Consider the following 16,892-nt stretch of genomic DNA (forward strand, 5'->3'; position numbering starts at 1 on the left):
AGAATATAGATTTTTCTTATGGATTAAAGATAACAATCATCTATTAATTTAATAAATAGGAGAACTGCTAGGAGATCAGCAAATTGCTATAATTTAATTACAGCACTGAGCACGCAATGAAATAAATCATTATTGTAAAAGATATTACATGCATAATATTATAGATTCATGCAAATCACAAAATAAAAATTATTGACAGTTTAAATATCTAAACATATTCGTGTCGAGAATAAGGCAAATGATATTTTAATTATTAAATGGAAAAATTCTGTGTACGCGTAGAACGAAACCCACAGTTCTACGAATAAAGCACCATAAAAAATTAACCTAGGGCGTGTGCTCTAAATGAATTTAAAATATCGCGAACACAGAGTGCGCGCCTCGGAGTGCGGGCTGCGGAATAGCCGACGTGTCTCTCAACCGACCGGGGTAGGGTACCAGCAGGATGTGCGGCCCTGAGGAAGGGAGCACCACGATTTCGTCGGGATGGCACGTATATGCGGGAACGTCGCGACGGGCGACTAAAAATCTACGCGCGAGTTCCGATGGTATCTTCTCTCGCCGCGCTCCGGGCCGAGAGAGCCGAGTATGGCACCCCCTCGGCGACTACGGCACAGATCTCGCGCCATTACTCAGCCCAGCGAGCGGTGGGCTACGACCAGCACCACCGGCATAAAGCAGCATAAACAGCGGGCCCTCGCGCGCGGGACGAGCGCGGCCGCCCATCGCGCCCGGGACACACCGCGTAAAAATGAGTTGTGTCAACGTGCCCGGGGGGCCCCCGGCGCGGCCGCTCCACCAGGTGGCCCCGGCGGCTCGTTTTATTAGGTCGTTACGAGAGCTCGTCTGTTTTCGTGTAATAACTTTCGTGGATGCTAAGAAAGGAGAGAGAGAGAGAGGGACGCGCGCGGAGATCGAGGAATTCGGAAATCACAAGACTCGAGCGATTCCGAGAAATTTCGGCAAAAAAAAAGAAGAAGGATACTGCGGTATCTCAAAATTCAAATACGAAAATTTTGGCACGACAGGGACGAAAGATCAACGAAGATAATTTCGTCGATTTACGCGATATTAGAAAAAAAAAGATCTCTCTTATTTGGTACGAGTTTTCACTCCGATGGTATTCGCTATAAGAGTTAAAATCCAAGAAGACACGAACTTTTTAAGTTCGATATATATGTCGCAAAATCATATTCGAGAGAATGCCCGGGGCCCGGCCGGTCGCTAATTATCGCGGAGATTTTTGTCAGGGCGCGGCGGGCGCACTTGCTCGTCCCCGATAGATCAAATTACTGGGATTACACCGCGCTCTCGCATCTGGCTGCATTACAGCTTACAGCGGACAGCGCACGTCCGGCGCATTCCTGTATACCTGCACCGCGCGTAGACGCGGCTATCGATTCGAGATGATTAGCGATAATGTCAAGGGAGTCCGGAGGCACGTCCGCGATGGCTCCGTGACCGAGGCGCGCCTTCTGTGTCGGCTGCGGTCGCCAACGTACAGCCGCCGATCTACGTAACTATGATTCCACCTAATTGAAGTAACCACAGGGCGCAACGCGCCACGTTACGCCGGCGAATCGCAATCGACCGCGGGGGAAGAGACGGGAGGGAGGAGAAAGAAGCGCTTCATCGCCAAGAGAAAACGCGAGGAGGCTGGCCGAAGGCAGTGGCAGATCCGGACAGATCCCTCGACGGCGCGACGTTCGTATAATGCATTGAGCTTCGCGCGTGAGAACATTCCTGATTGCGTTACGAAATATACTTTATCGTAAAAAATTTAAGATTTTAAGACCAATCTTATTTTCATCAATTACTTTATATACATATACACGGAATAAATGCTATATTAATGATGTATTAATTTTGTTTATTTGACAACAATATTTAATGAAGCAAATACGTGTGTTTTATTAAAACGAGAGCACGACGTATTGAATTAACAAGATTATTTCCGATTAGACCAATGCTGTTAATACATTATTAGTTTATAAAAAAATAGAGGCCGATATCACAGTCTTCGATTAACGTGATTCTCCGATTAAACTCACTCTGCGTCTCTTTCTAACTGTCCTTCTAGAAAGAGACAAAGAGCGAGTTTAATCGGAGGATCACGTTAATCGGAGACTGTGATATCGGCCCTAAACTATACAAGAACGTATTATACCGATATAATAGAAATGTATATTCACCTTTCGCACGTAATAATTACAAATCAAATTCAAATTAATGATAAATCGGGGAATACCAAAATCGTCTGTTGCTGAATAATTAAAATTTCAAGCGGCTTTCATCGCGCATTAATTTCTCGCCCTGAGGCTCCGCGTCCGCTGGATCCGCCACTGAAAGGAAGAGACAAGGGGACAAGGGGATGGAGAGGGGAGAGGGGAGGAAGACGCGGCGGGCACGGAGAAGAACGGCCGTGTGGATGACGGTGGGCGATCCACGTCGGCGATATCCCATCAGACCGTCAAATGACCGCCTCCCGTGTTTCTGCGTCTCCGCGGCCCCTGTATTTCCGCTCGCACGTGCCGGATCGACGAGGGGATTCTCGGCTCCGGTTCTTGGCCCGGGAGTACCTTCCCCCTTCCCGCCCCTCCCGCCACTCCTCAATACCTCCCTGTATCGCGCGGTTGTCATTACTGCATGGGTACCGATCGAGATCAAGGGGGAACGCGCGGCAAGAAAGAAGATCGATCGATCTAACGTTACATTCAAGCGACAATTACAGAAGCAGATTCGAGTTTCGACGGTTCGGGAGATAAAAAGATTAAAAAAAAAGAGAGAGAAACGAGAGCCTTCCTCGAGATTCCGCGAGACTGCCGACGCGGATATTCGGAGTATCGAAGATGCGGAAATCGAAAATGTTAGAATACGTCACGTTTGATCTCGCTTTTCGAGCGACACGAGGGAAAATTTCCTTAACGCCGATATTTATTATATCGAAGCTCGCGCGATGTCGATTACGTGCTTCAGCCGCGCGTAAATCGGCCACAGCTGGCCAAGAGTGAAAATAAATTCGAATCGAGTACATATAAATTTACTCACCGCAGTCGATGACGCCTCCTCTCCCCCTCGATCCCGGGTCGTCGCGTTCCCGGCCGCTGCTCCGCCGCTCCGGAAGCTCGTTCCCACGGATGCAGGTTCCTTCCCCAGGAAGCACTACCGAACGCGATTGCACAACGCGACGCGACGCGACGCGAATAATCGCCCGACACTTTCTACGGCACTCCCGACGTTTCATCGCGCGCGCGCGCGCGCGATCGACGGATCGACGAATTGTTCAAAGTGTCCGAAATCCGCACGTAATGCACGTAATGCACTTCCGAAAGTTCCGAATAAGTAACGGCGAAACATGGCGACTCGCCCGTTTACTCCCGGCGTTCGCCGGGAGAGTTTCAATCCCGCCAAGTTCCAATCACGCGCCGCCAACTTCACGCGGCTCGCGGGGCTCGCGCGACGCGTGACGTCATCACGATGAAGGCCAAAGGCGTACCGAAAAGCGGAGCGTCGCCATCGGATACCTCGTTCGATCTGATGATCTCTTTCATGATTTCAGGCACTTTTTCACGAGTCGGGCGATCGAGTAGCGCGAGATGACGCGCCGTAATTAAGCAGAATGTTCAATGATCGAGCAGACTCACTCGGAGGGAAGGGGGGGGGCGGCACCCTCCGGCTTGCTTGGCCGAAAGCCGATTGAGGCTCAATCGCGATTGTTCACACTACCCGATATTCCACAATGCTCGCCGTCGCTCGGCTCGGCACTAGCGAGCTTTGTTCACCCGCGGGACTCGCTCTCGGCAGGAAAAACGTGCGGAAAACTCGAACGCGACCGCGCGCGATTCCCGAAACTTGTGTGACTTGCCGTCGAGGCAATGGCCGCGATGTAACTACGTGACTCAGACGAAAAGGCGGCGCGCGCCGCGCGATGATGGGAGAGGGGAGTGCGGGCGGCGCGCGGCGAGCCGAGAACGTAAACAGGGCAAAAAACCGTCTATTCGAGGCCGTATATCGCATATACAATGTGACCAAATCTTCATCGAGAACTTTAACGCGATTTATATTTCGATTGTAATAATTATGCGTTGGTTTTGGTCGTGATAATTGATACGTGAGCACGGGAGCAACTTCATAGCGTAAAACGTTTCTTCGCTACGATGCCACGACTGACGAGAGTCTCTCTCTCTCTCAATTGAAATGTATTTTCAGCCACGATCACCGAAAAATCTCTCGTAAACTTGATTAAATTAATATATTCGGTATCGTCTAAATGCGTACACATTCACAGTTACGAAAAACACACGATTTTCGACTCGACGTGAAAGCGGCACTTGTCACGCACATCGAGGTTCGTCCGACAATGAGTTCGATGAAAGACAAATCGCGGGCTCACATACCGCGTCTGGTAGTCCTCGATTATCATCGATCGCTGGATTCGGCACTCTCGACGTTCGCTTGTACGGGGCTCGATCTCGAGCGGGGAAAACGGGCGAAAAACGAGCGGAAAGCGTGAAACTGCGATGGGGACAATGGCTCGGCACGGGCGGCCCGTGACGTCACGACTACGCGAATCAAACGAGGCGCAAGCGTTTCGCGCCGCGCGACGAGCCGAGAGCATAAATGATTAAAGAGTCTTAAAATAATTGACGCGTGATATGCTATTTCAAATACAATAATTCAAGTATACATCAAAATGATATATTGACAATCTATTCTAAATAATTTTTAAACACGAATTTTTAAACACGATTATTCAAAGGATTTTTCGTTTAAATTTAAGATGAAAAATCGGGTGTTCAATAGTACGACAAATACAATCGTAGAATGTTACGCGTATTCGCACTCAATATCGTAATAAAATATTAGAACTTATTTGGTACAAATTTTAATATTTAATTTGATCATAATAATTGTATTTTAATTGATTAATTGATTAAATGTGTAATTTGGTCACTACATATTTGTAAGATTATTATATCATAATCGTGGCGAACATGGATCAGATTCCGTGATGGTCGTCCATCGCTCGATTCAACCCTTTCGACGCTCGTTCATACGAAAAATGTGGAAAACAATGCGTGCGTGAAGAATGCGGGCCGATCGCGCGCGATTTCTGAAAATGGGCACAATATGAACTATGCGAGTCAAACAGAACATGTACACGCGTGCCGAGCTGAAAATAAGGACAATATATACAGCCTAACATTGTCATGTATTTTTCGCGGATTATCGATAAATATGAAATAATAATGAGACGCGCCGAATTTACCATCGCGAATTTTAATGCGCGATTAATTTTTCCATCGTAATAATTATGTTGGTATATTAATGCGCGATTTTAAATGTCTCATCTGGCGCTATTCTAATTCGAGTCTTTTCTCAAGTGTAATTAATTAAAGAATCTTGCATGAATTTAAGACAGAAGATCGGATGTTCGGACTCGTAGCGAATAATATTACTTCTTTCGTCGAATGACTAATATCAAATTTTCTGGAATATACAATATTTTCGGAATAAAATGACATTTCTATAAATTCCTATTAAAAAATTTTTTAAGAGCGTATAAAATTCCAAACGTAAACAGGACGTATATCTATATTTGTTATATGATGAGCAGAAGCGGTATTTTCTCATCGTATTCACAATTACCTTAATTTTATTTGACTGACGCGATCTGTTATTAAATTCTATTTTATCATGAAATATAACGGAATCTCATTAAATAATTAACAAGTCTTATTTATATAGATAAATCATATTTTTAAACACTTGATCTTCGCGATCTCACGTAGAATAATAATTCTCACCTCTCGGGATAGCGTCAGTATTTTTGTTCAATAAGATAAGGATGATACGAGATACGCTAATACAATGAGAGAATCAGATTACTTGACGCGAATAAAACAATCGAGCGTCGTATACATGGTATAAATATATTTATGCGAATATTTTGTTACATGATCGTGTCTACATATTACGACACGACATTACAGTGCTAATAAATGCTGTTACTTTTAACTGGATTCGTAGTGTAAAAGTTGATTAAACCTTTTTGATAAAATGCTTTCTCTCGCAACACTCCCCATTCGACGTCCACATATCGAATGCATCACGACGAGCATTCGTATGTGTTAATAGTACTAACGATATGCGACAGGTCGAACAATTATAAAAAAATCGCATGCCGCCGGGGCTGAATTATTTATAAATTCATTGCATGCAGCATCGTGATAATTGAAAGAATCGTAAATATCGTTCACAGCGTTATCCAAAATTGGAATAGTGCGCCGTTATTTTTTATTCCCCTCCTCCCCCAATTATCGTTACTCTTCCCATTGCAGGCAATCGTCATTCTCTCCCTTTTTCCTCGGTTCGATTTTTTTTAAACAGTCTTAAAGCTTCCCATCACGTAATAAATGCATCCAGTGCAGTCGCGGGATGGAAGGGAGGCTTAACATTGGTTTAGAAGCTCTTTAATTCTGATTTATTAGGTGGTAAAGTTGCTGAAAAATACTTTGCTATGTAGGAAAACAGCGTTCAAAAACATACAAAAAAATTGGTCGATTTTCTTGAAAACTTTCCTTCGTCAAGACAGCTGCCGTGTGTGATTTAAAAAATGTAATTCCGAAGATTTATTATTAATATTGGAGAGCTTTTGCGATAACACGCTTGTAACGGGACAAGTAACAAAACTACTCGTTGCGACAATTTCCGTCTTGGAATTATACTAAATTATGCAGATTAGTTTGCGGTATCGGAAACGCGGTATTGCAAGAGCTCCCCAATATCAATAACAATACTTTATAATAGACAGGTTGTCAGAATTAGTAATAGTCTTTTTGTGTCACATTCAATCGACAGTATATCTAAGTGATACTGTTAAGATACTTATGGTTTTATACATTCATCATAGAGCTCCTAATACTGACGTCGCCGAGAACGGAAATTTCATTCTAAAATGAAAAAAAAATCATCGTTTTAGCGAAAAATACTTGAGCACTCTGTTACTCAAATGAGCACTCTGTCAGATACCGACGACTCAGACACTTATGTCTCGGTAAACGTTTCGACTTAAAAAAATATTGTTGACAATAGCACCAATCTCTATTTGTTTCGCCATCTCTGTACCTGTTAAGTGTAAACGTCAAAAGTCAACGAGTTTAGAACAAATTTCGAGATTTATCTGAAAATCCCCACTCCAAACGCCTCTTCCTCGAAAATTGTATTGGAAAATGAAAGCTTTGTGCAATAACTTTCCTCGAAAAAAAACAGTCGTTATTATTTGATAGAAAAGTTTTATCTGGCTTTACAAACTCAGAGTCATTATCGCACGCCTCAATACCTCGTGGAATGTGTCTGCAGTTACCTGACGTTCGCACGATTTGCTTATCCTTTCCGAATACGATTACGAACTCGTGTAGAGGCAAATTTAGTTCTATTCAAAATACAGAGTATACTACACACAAAACCGTCGCCTGGTACTACAGTGTCGTTTTGAAATCAGGCATGCGTCCCACCGATGGCAATACCTTGTCAGCTTGTTCACCTTACAGAAGCGTACACTTCCTCTTCTTTACCGGCTCAGGTGGTTCCAGTGCGGCTAAAATAGCTTCGTCGAATACGTTCTTCAAGCCTTTCTGATATGTCAAAGAAACCACAATTTCATGTTATATGATACATTATTTAGAAATAATATATTAAAAAAATATAATTCTCCTTTATTTTTCATTCTCAAGTAGTACACAGTTCATTTATTCATAAATTTGATGATCATTATATTTGATAAACGTAACATTTTAACATATTCTGTTCTAAATTTCAAAAAAAAATTATTTTCTACACACAAATGTGCCACAATTATGTCAAAAAATGTTTAACAGATGAAGCTTTCAACTAAAACAAAAATTACTGATTTTTTACTCACCTGCGTCAAAGCACTGCACTCTACATATTTTACAGCCTTGAGTTCCTTGGCGAGTTTTTCTCCTTGCTCCCCAGATATCGGCTTCTGTTTGTTCTTTGCGAGTTTCTCTATTGTTGCAACGTCATCTCTCAAATCAATTTGCGTTCCGACGAGTAAAAATGGAGTTCTCTGACAGTGATGCGTTATTTCTGGCACCCACTGCAAAACGATATGTCAGTACAACAGGACTTCAGTTAATGCAAAACGTAATGTACAGAAATAGACAAACACATCACCTTTTCTTTTACATTTTCAAAGGACGACGGCGACACGACTGAGAAACATACGAGAAACACGTCGGTCTGAGGATAACTTAAAGGACGCAATCTGTCATAATCTTCCTGACCTAAGAAATAAAAGATAAAGACAAAGATTACAAAATATTACTTAGGATAACCTTTGGGAAATAATGTAAAAAAAAAAGAAATATTACCTGCTGTATCAAATAATCCTAATGTATATGGGTCACCTCCTATCATCACAGTTACCGCGTAGTTGTCAAAAACAGTAGGCACATATTCAGAAGGGAACTTGTTCGTGGTATACGAAATCAAGAGACACGTTTTACCAACCGCTCCATCACCCACCACAACGCACTTTATCGTCTGCATCTTGATGATTTTTACGTGACCTGAAACACAAATCCACATGTGACTGAAACCCATAATCATCTGTAACAAAGGGAGATCAATAGTAATTAAAAAGAGAGTTCCAGCGTTTACACAAAAGTAAAGAAGATATCCTGATCGATTGAAATCAAACTCGGTTCTTATATCGAGTATCCGTATTGTTCAACTAAGCAGTCTTCATTATCGCACAACAAATTTTCATATCAGTTAAACCTTCAATCCACGTACATTAATAAACATATTGCTCAATATTTTCTTATCAATAATGTAAACCTTATAATCTATTCTATACGTAACAACAAACGTAAGTGTAGTAAGCGATAAAAAGATCCTATTGACGGAACATCAGCAAAATTAATGTGCAGTAATATTGTAATATTGATAAATAGCATCGAATAATTATCTCGGAGTATAGGAGCCTTTCGTGGCTGACGTATTCCGCCTTCAACCTAACCTGACCGTAGGTGTGTACCTGCGGCGCGGGGAGCCGCACGTCGTCGGTCGAGATTCTCTCGCCGCGGGACACCGGGAGGCTTTCGCGACGCGACGCAATGCGAATGCGAGCTTCTCCCCGAGCGGACTCCCCAGATACCGCGGAGCACGTTACCTGGATATGCGGGGCTGTCATTAAAGGATTAAAGGTTAAGACCGCCGCAGCTCATAATCCCGAACGGCGCGGCGCGGCGGATGCGGCTTCGGGCGTGCCGGTGGCGAGTTCTCGGTCCACGTAGTCGCGCTTGACGGCGAGCTTGCGAGATCCTTGCACAAGTTACGCTCCAACTCCACGGGCCCTTATCGTGCCATGTATGTTATTTTTTTCCTCGTCGACGACCGCGATTTTCGGAGAGAGATCCTCTGGCCACGGCAGGCCACGGTTAAAGCCGGGTCCCTATGCCGATGCGCGGAGAGATTTAATTTAGGACGCGTCCTCAAGCGAAACGGTCCCAGTTTCCGGCTGCCACAAAATGGCGCTCGGTTTGAAAGGTCCCTCTGGTAGACTGCAATATTGAAATGATCATATTCTTCTTTCATTCTTTCTGCTTCAGTTTCAATATTAATTACGTTTAGAAAATGCATGCATTATCTGAGCAATAATGGGTTTGTCATGAACAATATCACAAGTGTAGAAATAATTTAGACACTATTGATACGTGTATTAAAATAAAAATTGTATAATAAAATTTTCCATATTTCTAAACAATTATGTTAAATAATCTTTGTCTTAATTTAATTACAGGAGTATTTTATATATATATGTATATATTAATTTGTTCTAGACATTTTCTCTCTCTCTTTCTCTCTCCCCCTCTCTTTAACACATATAGACCCATATAAAATGTTAAGACATGTATACACTCTCTGAATAAAAAAATAGCTTTTCTAATAATTTTTGTGACTTTATCAGTTGCCCGCACGATTGTCGCGAGAGCAACGACTTCTTCGTATAGCTTGTAAGGACGTATGTTATTGTTTCATTATTGCCAGCGTTTAGAACTTTTTTACTATCTCGCTTCTGGTTTCGAAAATGGCTGAAGCGAACCAGGTTGTACCCACGACAAACCTAACGGCTTATTCTCTTCTTCGCCCTGCAAAACGATAAATTGATCAGATCTGTCAACTTAATGCGTTTTATCGTAGTGAGTGATACTTGTTTAATCAAGTACTTATTTACTTTTGACTCGTAAATCTCTCGTCTAATGGGATCGTGTAGTTCATTCACATATGGATTAAATGTAATGTAATGCGGATCATCCATGGTAGGTGGATTAAACACTTGATTCACACTTTCCTTTACGCACGCTTTCACACGTTCCCGGAAAGCCACAGAATTATTTTCCTGCCTGTAATGTCGCCAATTAATTCTCGCATCTAGATATTCTGGAAGATACTTTACTTTTCACATTTCCTTTAAGTACAAATGTACTTACAAGCTAGATGCCTCCTCATTTACCGAAGTCATTTTCGTATCTAGTTTAGTAAATATCTTAGTGATATATTGCAACAATTGCCCAATTCTGTTATTTCTCCTCCACTCGGGAAATCCCCACGATGTGCACAATTCTCCATTTTCTGGATTTATTAATGGATGGAAGATTTGAGTTTCAAACACAACTTTCTGAAACACGTTCAAATTACGTATAAAAAAATTACGTATAAGACTGATTATATACGGGTGAATATTCTTACAGGGCAATCTCCAAGTGGGAAGTTCGAAGGCAGTGTAATGGTGAATCTGAAAACTCCGCCTCTGTAGATTCCTTGCCGAATGAACTGTACGCCAAACCATACTGTGACAAAGTGCGAAAAATAGTGAGTATTAGAACTTTTTACAATCGCCAATTCAACTGCGTTAAAGTGAAACAGGCAAGAGAGATGGATATATTTACATCAGAACCGTTATACAAGTCGTAATCGGGGCGAGCAAGACCTATAAAATAGGTTTACACCTATCAAAAACACACTAACATTTCAATAAAAAGAAACGCAGTATGCGAACGAGGAAACAAAGAACAATGAGCATTTGTTCCTCCGCATGCAAGTCACAGAATGGCATTCAATCGCTTTCGGTTTTCGAAGCGTTAATATCACAGATTAAAGTTATCATAGAAAATTGGCATGCCGAATCACGAATGTGACTAAATACAACTCGTACAATCTTTGGCGATACTTACAAAAAGCGTTCAGAGCGGACGGTACCACATAAATTCCCTTCAAATCTTGGGAGCACAACATTTTACTGAAAAAACATGTACATAAATCAGCTATCCTCTCACACAGCATCCGTCATTAGCATAATCAAACTTACTACTCGGAAAGAATATTGTATTCCTGCAAGAAAATAGCGTAGTGCTTGTTGGTTTGCGACACAATCGGTCTGTCTATCATTTTCACGGACATGCTTAACGGAGAATCTCCAATGCTACTTCCCGGCACAAGCTTCCTGAAGGAGCCCTGTCTGTTCAGATTGTCGTTATTGCTATCTTCGCTCTGAAATAAGCAACGGAATATCATTACCGAACATTATTATTAAAGGAATATCAGCAGAATATCGTCGCTATTACAAAATGCTAAAAGATATCTAAGATGCATGTTTCTCCACTTGCACTGCTTGTAATCTGAAACTTTTATTCTTCGATATTATTATTAAATCAACCACTAGCAAAATATCATTATTATTAAACATGCAAGCAGCAGAAATTGCATCACTATCGTAATCCTAAAAGTTGTATGTATGACTCTCCACTTTCACCACATGTAATCATATACGATTCTCTTATTATTCTTATTATTATTAATTATTTATATATTATTTATTCATTTTAGATAATATATATATGTAAGTATATTATATTAAAATCACCTTGGCCGCCGACATGACGAGTGAGCATAGAGAAACAAGCGGAATATTAACGTGAATATTAATAACTCGCTACATTACACATGATATGATATCAAGATAAGCTACGCTTGTCGGTAGTCTTCGGCAGAGATCGAGTCGGAGCATTTTGGCAGATCAGCAAAGATTCGACAATCACAGCCAGTCACAGCGAAGAGCGAAGTAGCGTCAATCGTGAATCACACGATGATCACGATGTGAAAGCGAAATAGCTCCGATTGGCTCCGAGCTCCGAGCTCCGAGTGCTCCGACCACAGTTATATTGTTATATAGTACAGTAGGGACACAATCCTTTGTTTTCGATTCAGCCATGATGTAAGAAGACAGGTGTAGCGAGACCAGGAGTAATTTTCTATGACCAATCAGAAACTGGTCCGAGATGCGAGAAGGAACATGGCCTCTCCCATGGTAGAAGACCGATATATTATTTAGTCATTGCACGCATTTCGTAACAAAGGTTCGTAAACAAATATCTCTCTACCGTAAAACATTATAAACATATATATTTATTAATAAATTATAAAACATAAACTTAAATCAAACACATCAAAATATCAAAATTAGATTTATTTTTTTAAATATTATACGTAATGATTTCTGTATACTTCCTCATCAATAATGTTTTTCAATTCCTTCTTTGCCGTATTTAATCTTCCTTTACTACTTATTAATCAATGTAGAAATTGTTCTTTTATCATCAATTTATTATGTATTACATATTCTTATTAATTTATGTGAGAGTTTTCGTATTATTTTACAAATCTTTTAATTTTGTTTGCATTCTTATCACGGACCTTGACTAATGCTACATTTGAATGTGGCGCGATGTTCTGGACCAAAATGGGACTGGACTCTACGCATGCGGCCACCTTTCCACTGCCATCAGCTGTTGAGTCGTCGTCTTATCAATACTCTACGTTGATTTGTTGGTTCTAAAAGTAAAAGCCAATCACGTTCGACTGCTATTGAGCGGTTTGTTCTGCTGAACGCGCCCATCGTGTTCTTCACGTTCCACGATGTAACAATCCTGAAATGGTGTCTTTACAGCGTCTTAAGACGCTCAATTGGCGCGTTCGGCCATGCACATAGGCACATACCCGGTTCTTGCTAGGGATCGGATAGCGAAATTTCGGCTGTACGCCGGTACCTATACCGTCCAATATCGGAGTAACTGAAAATCATCGGCAGTCCACGGTTTTGAAAATAGAGGTATGAAGATCAAAACTCTAAAATTATTTACGTTTTACCAGTAATTACGTACCGGTACCGCGTACACCTTCTTATCGTCGGACTGCGACGTAAGAAAACCTTTAATTACACTGCAGTGAACGTCAAGCACCGATGTATAATTTCCAATAACCGATCGCTACAAATTTTGTCTTCTTTTCACGGTTTACTTCGTCATATTTCTTATTTGCTGTGTCCTGATTCACTCGTCTGCAAGTTTTGTTGCCTCAATCTCACGTTGAAGAAGATAATTCACAAATAACTTGATCTAACGTGATAATTCTTTTCAGGGTGAAAGATGCAGTCTTCATCGGCAGCTCAGACGACTGACTGTTTGGGAAGATGTGATAATTTGACAATGGAAGAGTTAGATCATATCACTGACAATATACATAAAACTTTAACTGACCCAAAGGGCAACGAACTCTTTGCGAGCTATCTGATGGATGGGCAGTTTTCAGATAGTTTGGCATGTTTGAATGTGTATAACACTTGTTCAAAGTACCTGACTGAAGAACAGAATCGATCGTGAGTCTATTACAATTTACATTAATACGGATCTAATACTAAGTATCTTGCTACAAAACGATAGTCCTCAAATATTTTTGTAACATTTGAGATTTGAGATTTTTGAAAAAAATATGTGTAGTAAGCTATGGCAATATTGATTAGGAAAACAAATATACATATGTATACATAAATAATAATAATATATTATATATATAGTACATTTTATAAAACATTAAAATTTCATATATGTTAACATGTATGAAGGAAAATTGTAACAAGAAAATTTACAGGATTCATGGAAGTTCATCGGAAGAGGAATCTAAATCACTGGAATCTCTCGTTACCAAAGTGGAAATGATGCAGAAGACTGTCTTTGATCTGAACGAAATAGATTTGAGTCTTATGAAGCAATTCAAAGATGCCTTGAAGGAAAAAACCAAGGAAGCCTTACTTAATGTTTTAGAAAACATCAAAGATCAATGTCAAAATTGCTTAAGAAAAATGCACGAACGTTTTAGAGATTACATTTTGCGATGTAAAAATACGTCGACGTAAAATTAAGCTCTTTTCTACCTTCGTACATTATGAAGATCTGTGATGCCTATATTTTACACGCATAATTTATTTCTATATACGCAGCTTACACTGTACTTATTATCCCAGAATAATAGTAATACTCAAATGTTATAAAATTAGAAACTGTAGGATGTACTTTTTAAATTATTATACATGTATACATGAGGGTGACACATGTCAGTGGTTCCTTATGTGAAGCGATCGATTCGCAGTCTGCACATCCTATTTGATCTTGACTGTCATCCCATGTATACTCTATTTATAAGAGATTGGAGAATTGATTGTGTAAAGGAGTACGAGGTGAATTGCAACTCGTTCAGGGAACAACAATGAAAGCATTTTCTAAGTCACTGAATCAATAGGCCTGTTTCTTTTAGCTGAATTTCTCTCCAACGTGAAAAGAAAAAGAGGAAAGATGAACCGTGTAAGAAGTTCAGCTAAAACGAACGGGTTTCATTGCTTCGTGATATTTATTCATTGTATTTCAGTTTCTCATGGCGACGAGAAATACAGAGACTCAATAAAATGATCTTGTCAACAAGAACGAGCTTTTTCTGCGTTCTATCCTTTCTGCTGTCAATCAAGTCACGTCACAATTGATAAAATGCTGAACGTAAATAGCACGACGATTAACCAAATCCGCGATACCATCCGAAAATTAGAAGAAAGCTTGAAATGCTCACGGGATTTAGAAGCTACCCAATTTTTGCGATATTCCGCCTTGAAGTTTCGCGATAAAATTCTGATGGACGACTTGAGAAAGATTAAAACGCGAAACAAACAGATGCTAAGTGAGTAAAACTTCTATTCGATACCGTTCATTTAGCTCGTAATCTCTGCGAAAGATTGCTCTTTAGATTTATTTCGACAAAGCGTCACAGACGTTCAGCTTGGCTCTCTCGACATATTGCCGGAAACTTTGAGGAGACAAGTGCAGAAAACATGGCACCAGAAGTAACTTCTTCTACTTATTATGCCATTAACGATTTACCTGTTTACTTGTTAAATTTTAGATATGACGCTTTGTTATCACAGAACGAACAATTAAAGAAACAAATTATCGCTATAGATTGCACGATGAAACAGAAACAGAAAGAAGTATGCTTGAAACCTTATTTGTCCCTATAATTATATGTATATAATAAGATATGTATAAAACAAATTATATTTCGAGATACACGCTACGAGATATTTTTAATATACCGGATATTAATTTATGCGTCAAATTAAGTTTTTATGTATTACAAGCTACGTGTTTTATAATTTGTAATTCTTAAATTATAATATGCATTGTTATTCTCTTCGATTTTTTATTCGCAAATAATTTTTTTGCTATCTAATTTTCAAATACATAAAAGTGCTTTATATATTGTAGATTGATATTTTACAACAAAGATTACTCATCGCAGGGAATGTCATAAACCCTAAGGACAACACTGAAAAGATTTGCAGAAGATGCTGGATTCTAACGAATGAAACTTAAAACATATATAAGAGACAGATGCTTAAAGTCGAAAAATGTTAACATAAATTGCTCTTCTTAAAAATAAAGAAGAAATTCTTGAATAAAATAAAATATATCATTATTTGGAAGAATTAAATGCATATTGAAGCGAAATACACAGTAATGCTTAGCAGAAACAAATATTACGTCGTTAAAAAATAAGACAATTAAGGGATTTAGTTACAATCTGATTGCGAAAGTAGGTGAAAGATCTGTGGCTTCCCTATATGAGTAACGGCGATGCAGTTTTTATAAATACAATAGTATGTAAGATGATTGATGTGTTATGTGAGTTGAAGATCGAAGGAATAGAATATAAAATATCAATATATCTTGTAGGTAAGATAACCAATGCCGTTTTCTTTCTCTGTCTCTCTCTCCCTCTTTTACTCTTTGTGACGCTAACTCGAAAAGACAGATCGATTCGCGATCAAAAAGGTAATAATTCGAAAAATTTGAAATTAAACTTTGCACTGGATACTAACATAACACTGGATACTACATAATTTCAATTATGAAAGCGATCATTATGTAATAATTTTCAGATTAAATTGCTATTGTTAAAATATGCTAAATACAATAAAATTGACTATTCTTCTATCAAAGAAACGAAATGTCAGTGTCTTAGCTATTTTAAGCTGTGGACATTTCAAGAATCTGAAGAACATTTATATCCTATTCCTTCGATCTTCAACTCACATAACACATCAATCATCTTACAATTCGTAGTATTATTTATAAAAACTGCATAAAAAGAATCCATCAAAAAATGGATTTACGTAATTTTTTCTCGGCAAGCGTTAAATTAGTTTATTCAAGTCAATTGTGTTCGCACGTGTTTTATCGCACGCAGAAATATCACAAAAAGGATAGTCAACAATAATAAAATATAATATCACGGTCTCCCTCTCTCTGTAGTCGCTAATGCTACTACACGTAGTAGTTATTAAGAGGGGAGGGTCAAGTAAATGACTTAAATTTTGCGATTTTTTTAAAGAGAATAATAAATTGATTGTTTTGAAAATTAGTGCATGTTTCTATTTAATATTTAAATTACACACAGGAATTTTATGTAAAAATAATGAA

The 16,892-nt window shown here is 39.6% G+C and overlaps 3 protein-coding genes across 3 annotated transcripts; 1 reads left to right on the forward strand and 2 right to left on the reverse strand.

The window, feature by feature from the left end:
* Positions 1–5,913: 5,913 nt before the first annotated feature.
* On the reverse strand, positions 5,914–9,468 carry LOC112468385 (cdc42 homolog). Its single transcript, XM_025037522.1, has 5 exons — positions 9,200–9,468; positions 8,397–8,594; positions 8,200–8,309; positions 7,925–8,122; positions 5,914–7,637 (listed from the first exon to the last, which is right to left on the reverse strand). Exons 2-5 carry the CDS (start codon positions 8,572–8,574, stop codon positions 7,548–7,550), a joined length of 576 nt encoding a protein of 191 aa, XP_024893290.1. The 5' UTR covers positions 8,575–8,594; positions 9,200–9,468; the 3' UTR covers positions 5,914–7,547.
* Positions 9,469–10,062: 594 nt separating this feature from the next.
* Positions 10,063–12,246, reverse strand: LOC112468383 (protein crossbronx homolog). Its single transcript, XM_025037521.1, has 7 exons — positions 11,954–12,246; positions 11,399–11,580; positions 11,265–11,329; positions 10,780–10,880; positions 10,521–10,708; positions 10,265–10,433; positions 10,063–10,178 (listed from the first exon to the last, which is right to left on the reverse strand). Exons 1-7 carry the CDS (start codon positions 11,966–11,968, stop codon positions 10,095–10,097), a joined length of 804 nt encoding a protein of 267 aa, XP_024893289.1. The 5' UTR covers positions 11,969–12,246; the 3' UTR covers positions 10,063–10,094.
* A 443-nt stretch (positions 12,247–12,689) lies between these two features.
* On the forward strand, positions 12,690–14,846 carry LOC112468386. The gene is made up of 3 exons (XM_025037523.1): positions 12,690–13,198; positions 13,507–13,744; positions 14,017–14,846. Exons 2-3 carry the CDS (start codon positions 13,515–13,517, stop codon positions 14,279–14,281), a joined length of 495 nt encoding a protein of 164 aa, XP_024893291.1. The 5' UTR covers positions 12,690–13,198; positions 13,507–13,514; the 3' UTR covers positions 14,282–14,846.
* The last annotated feature ends 2,046 nt before the right edge of the window (positions 14,847–16,892 follow it).

Source organism: Temnothorax curvispinosus, unplaced genomic scaffold (genome assembly GCF_003070985.1).
Source record: "Temnothorax curvispinosus isolate PA1 unplaced genomic scaffold, ASM307098v1 QBEX01018442.1, whole genome shotgun sequence".
NCBI lineage: Eukaryota > Metazoa > Arthropoda > Insecta > Hymenoptera > Formicidae > Temnothorax > Temnothorax curvispinosus.

Excerpts from the sequence above, each read along its gene's own strand:
- LOC112468386 (XM_025037523.1), top strand. The coding sequence starts at position 13,515 with ATGCAGTCTTCATCGGCAGCTCAGACGACTGACTGTTTGGGAAGATGT. Across the intron at positions 13,745-14,016 it reads ACTGAAGAACAGAATCGATC|GATTCATGGAAGTTCATCGG; the intron begins GTGAGTCTATTA and ends GAAAATTTACAG.
- LOC112468385 (XM_025037522.1), bottom strand. The coding sequence starts at position 8,574 with ATGCAGACGATAAAGTGCGTTGTGGTGGGTGATGGAGCGGTTGGTAAA. Across the intron at positions 8,123-8,199 it reads TTGAAAATGTAAAAGAAAAG|TGGGTGCCAGAAATAACGCA; the intron begins GTGATGTGTTTG and ends ATCGTTTTGCAG. Across the intron at positions 7,638-7,924 it reads AGTGCAGTGCTTTGACGCAG|AAAGGCTTGAAGAACGTATT; the intron begins GTGAGTAAAAAA and ends TTGACATATCAG.
- LOC112468383 (XM_025037521.1), bottom strand. Across the intron at positions 11,330-11,398 it reads TACAATATTCTTTCCGAGTA|TAAAATGTTGTGCTCCCAAG; the intron begins GTAAGTTTGATT and ends ATGTTTTTTCAG. Across the intron at positions 10,709-10,779 it reads TCCCACTTGGAGATTGCCCT|AAAGTTGTGTTTGAAACTCA; the intron begins GTAAGAATATTC and ends AACGTGTTTCAG.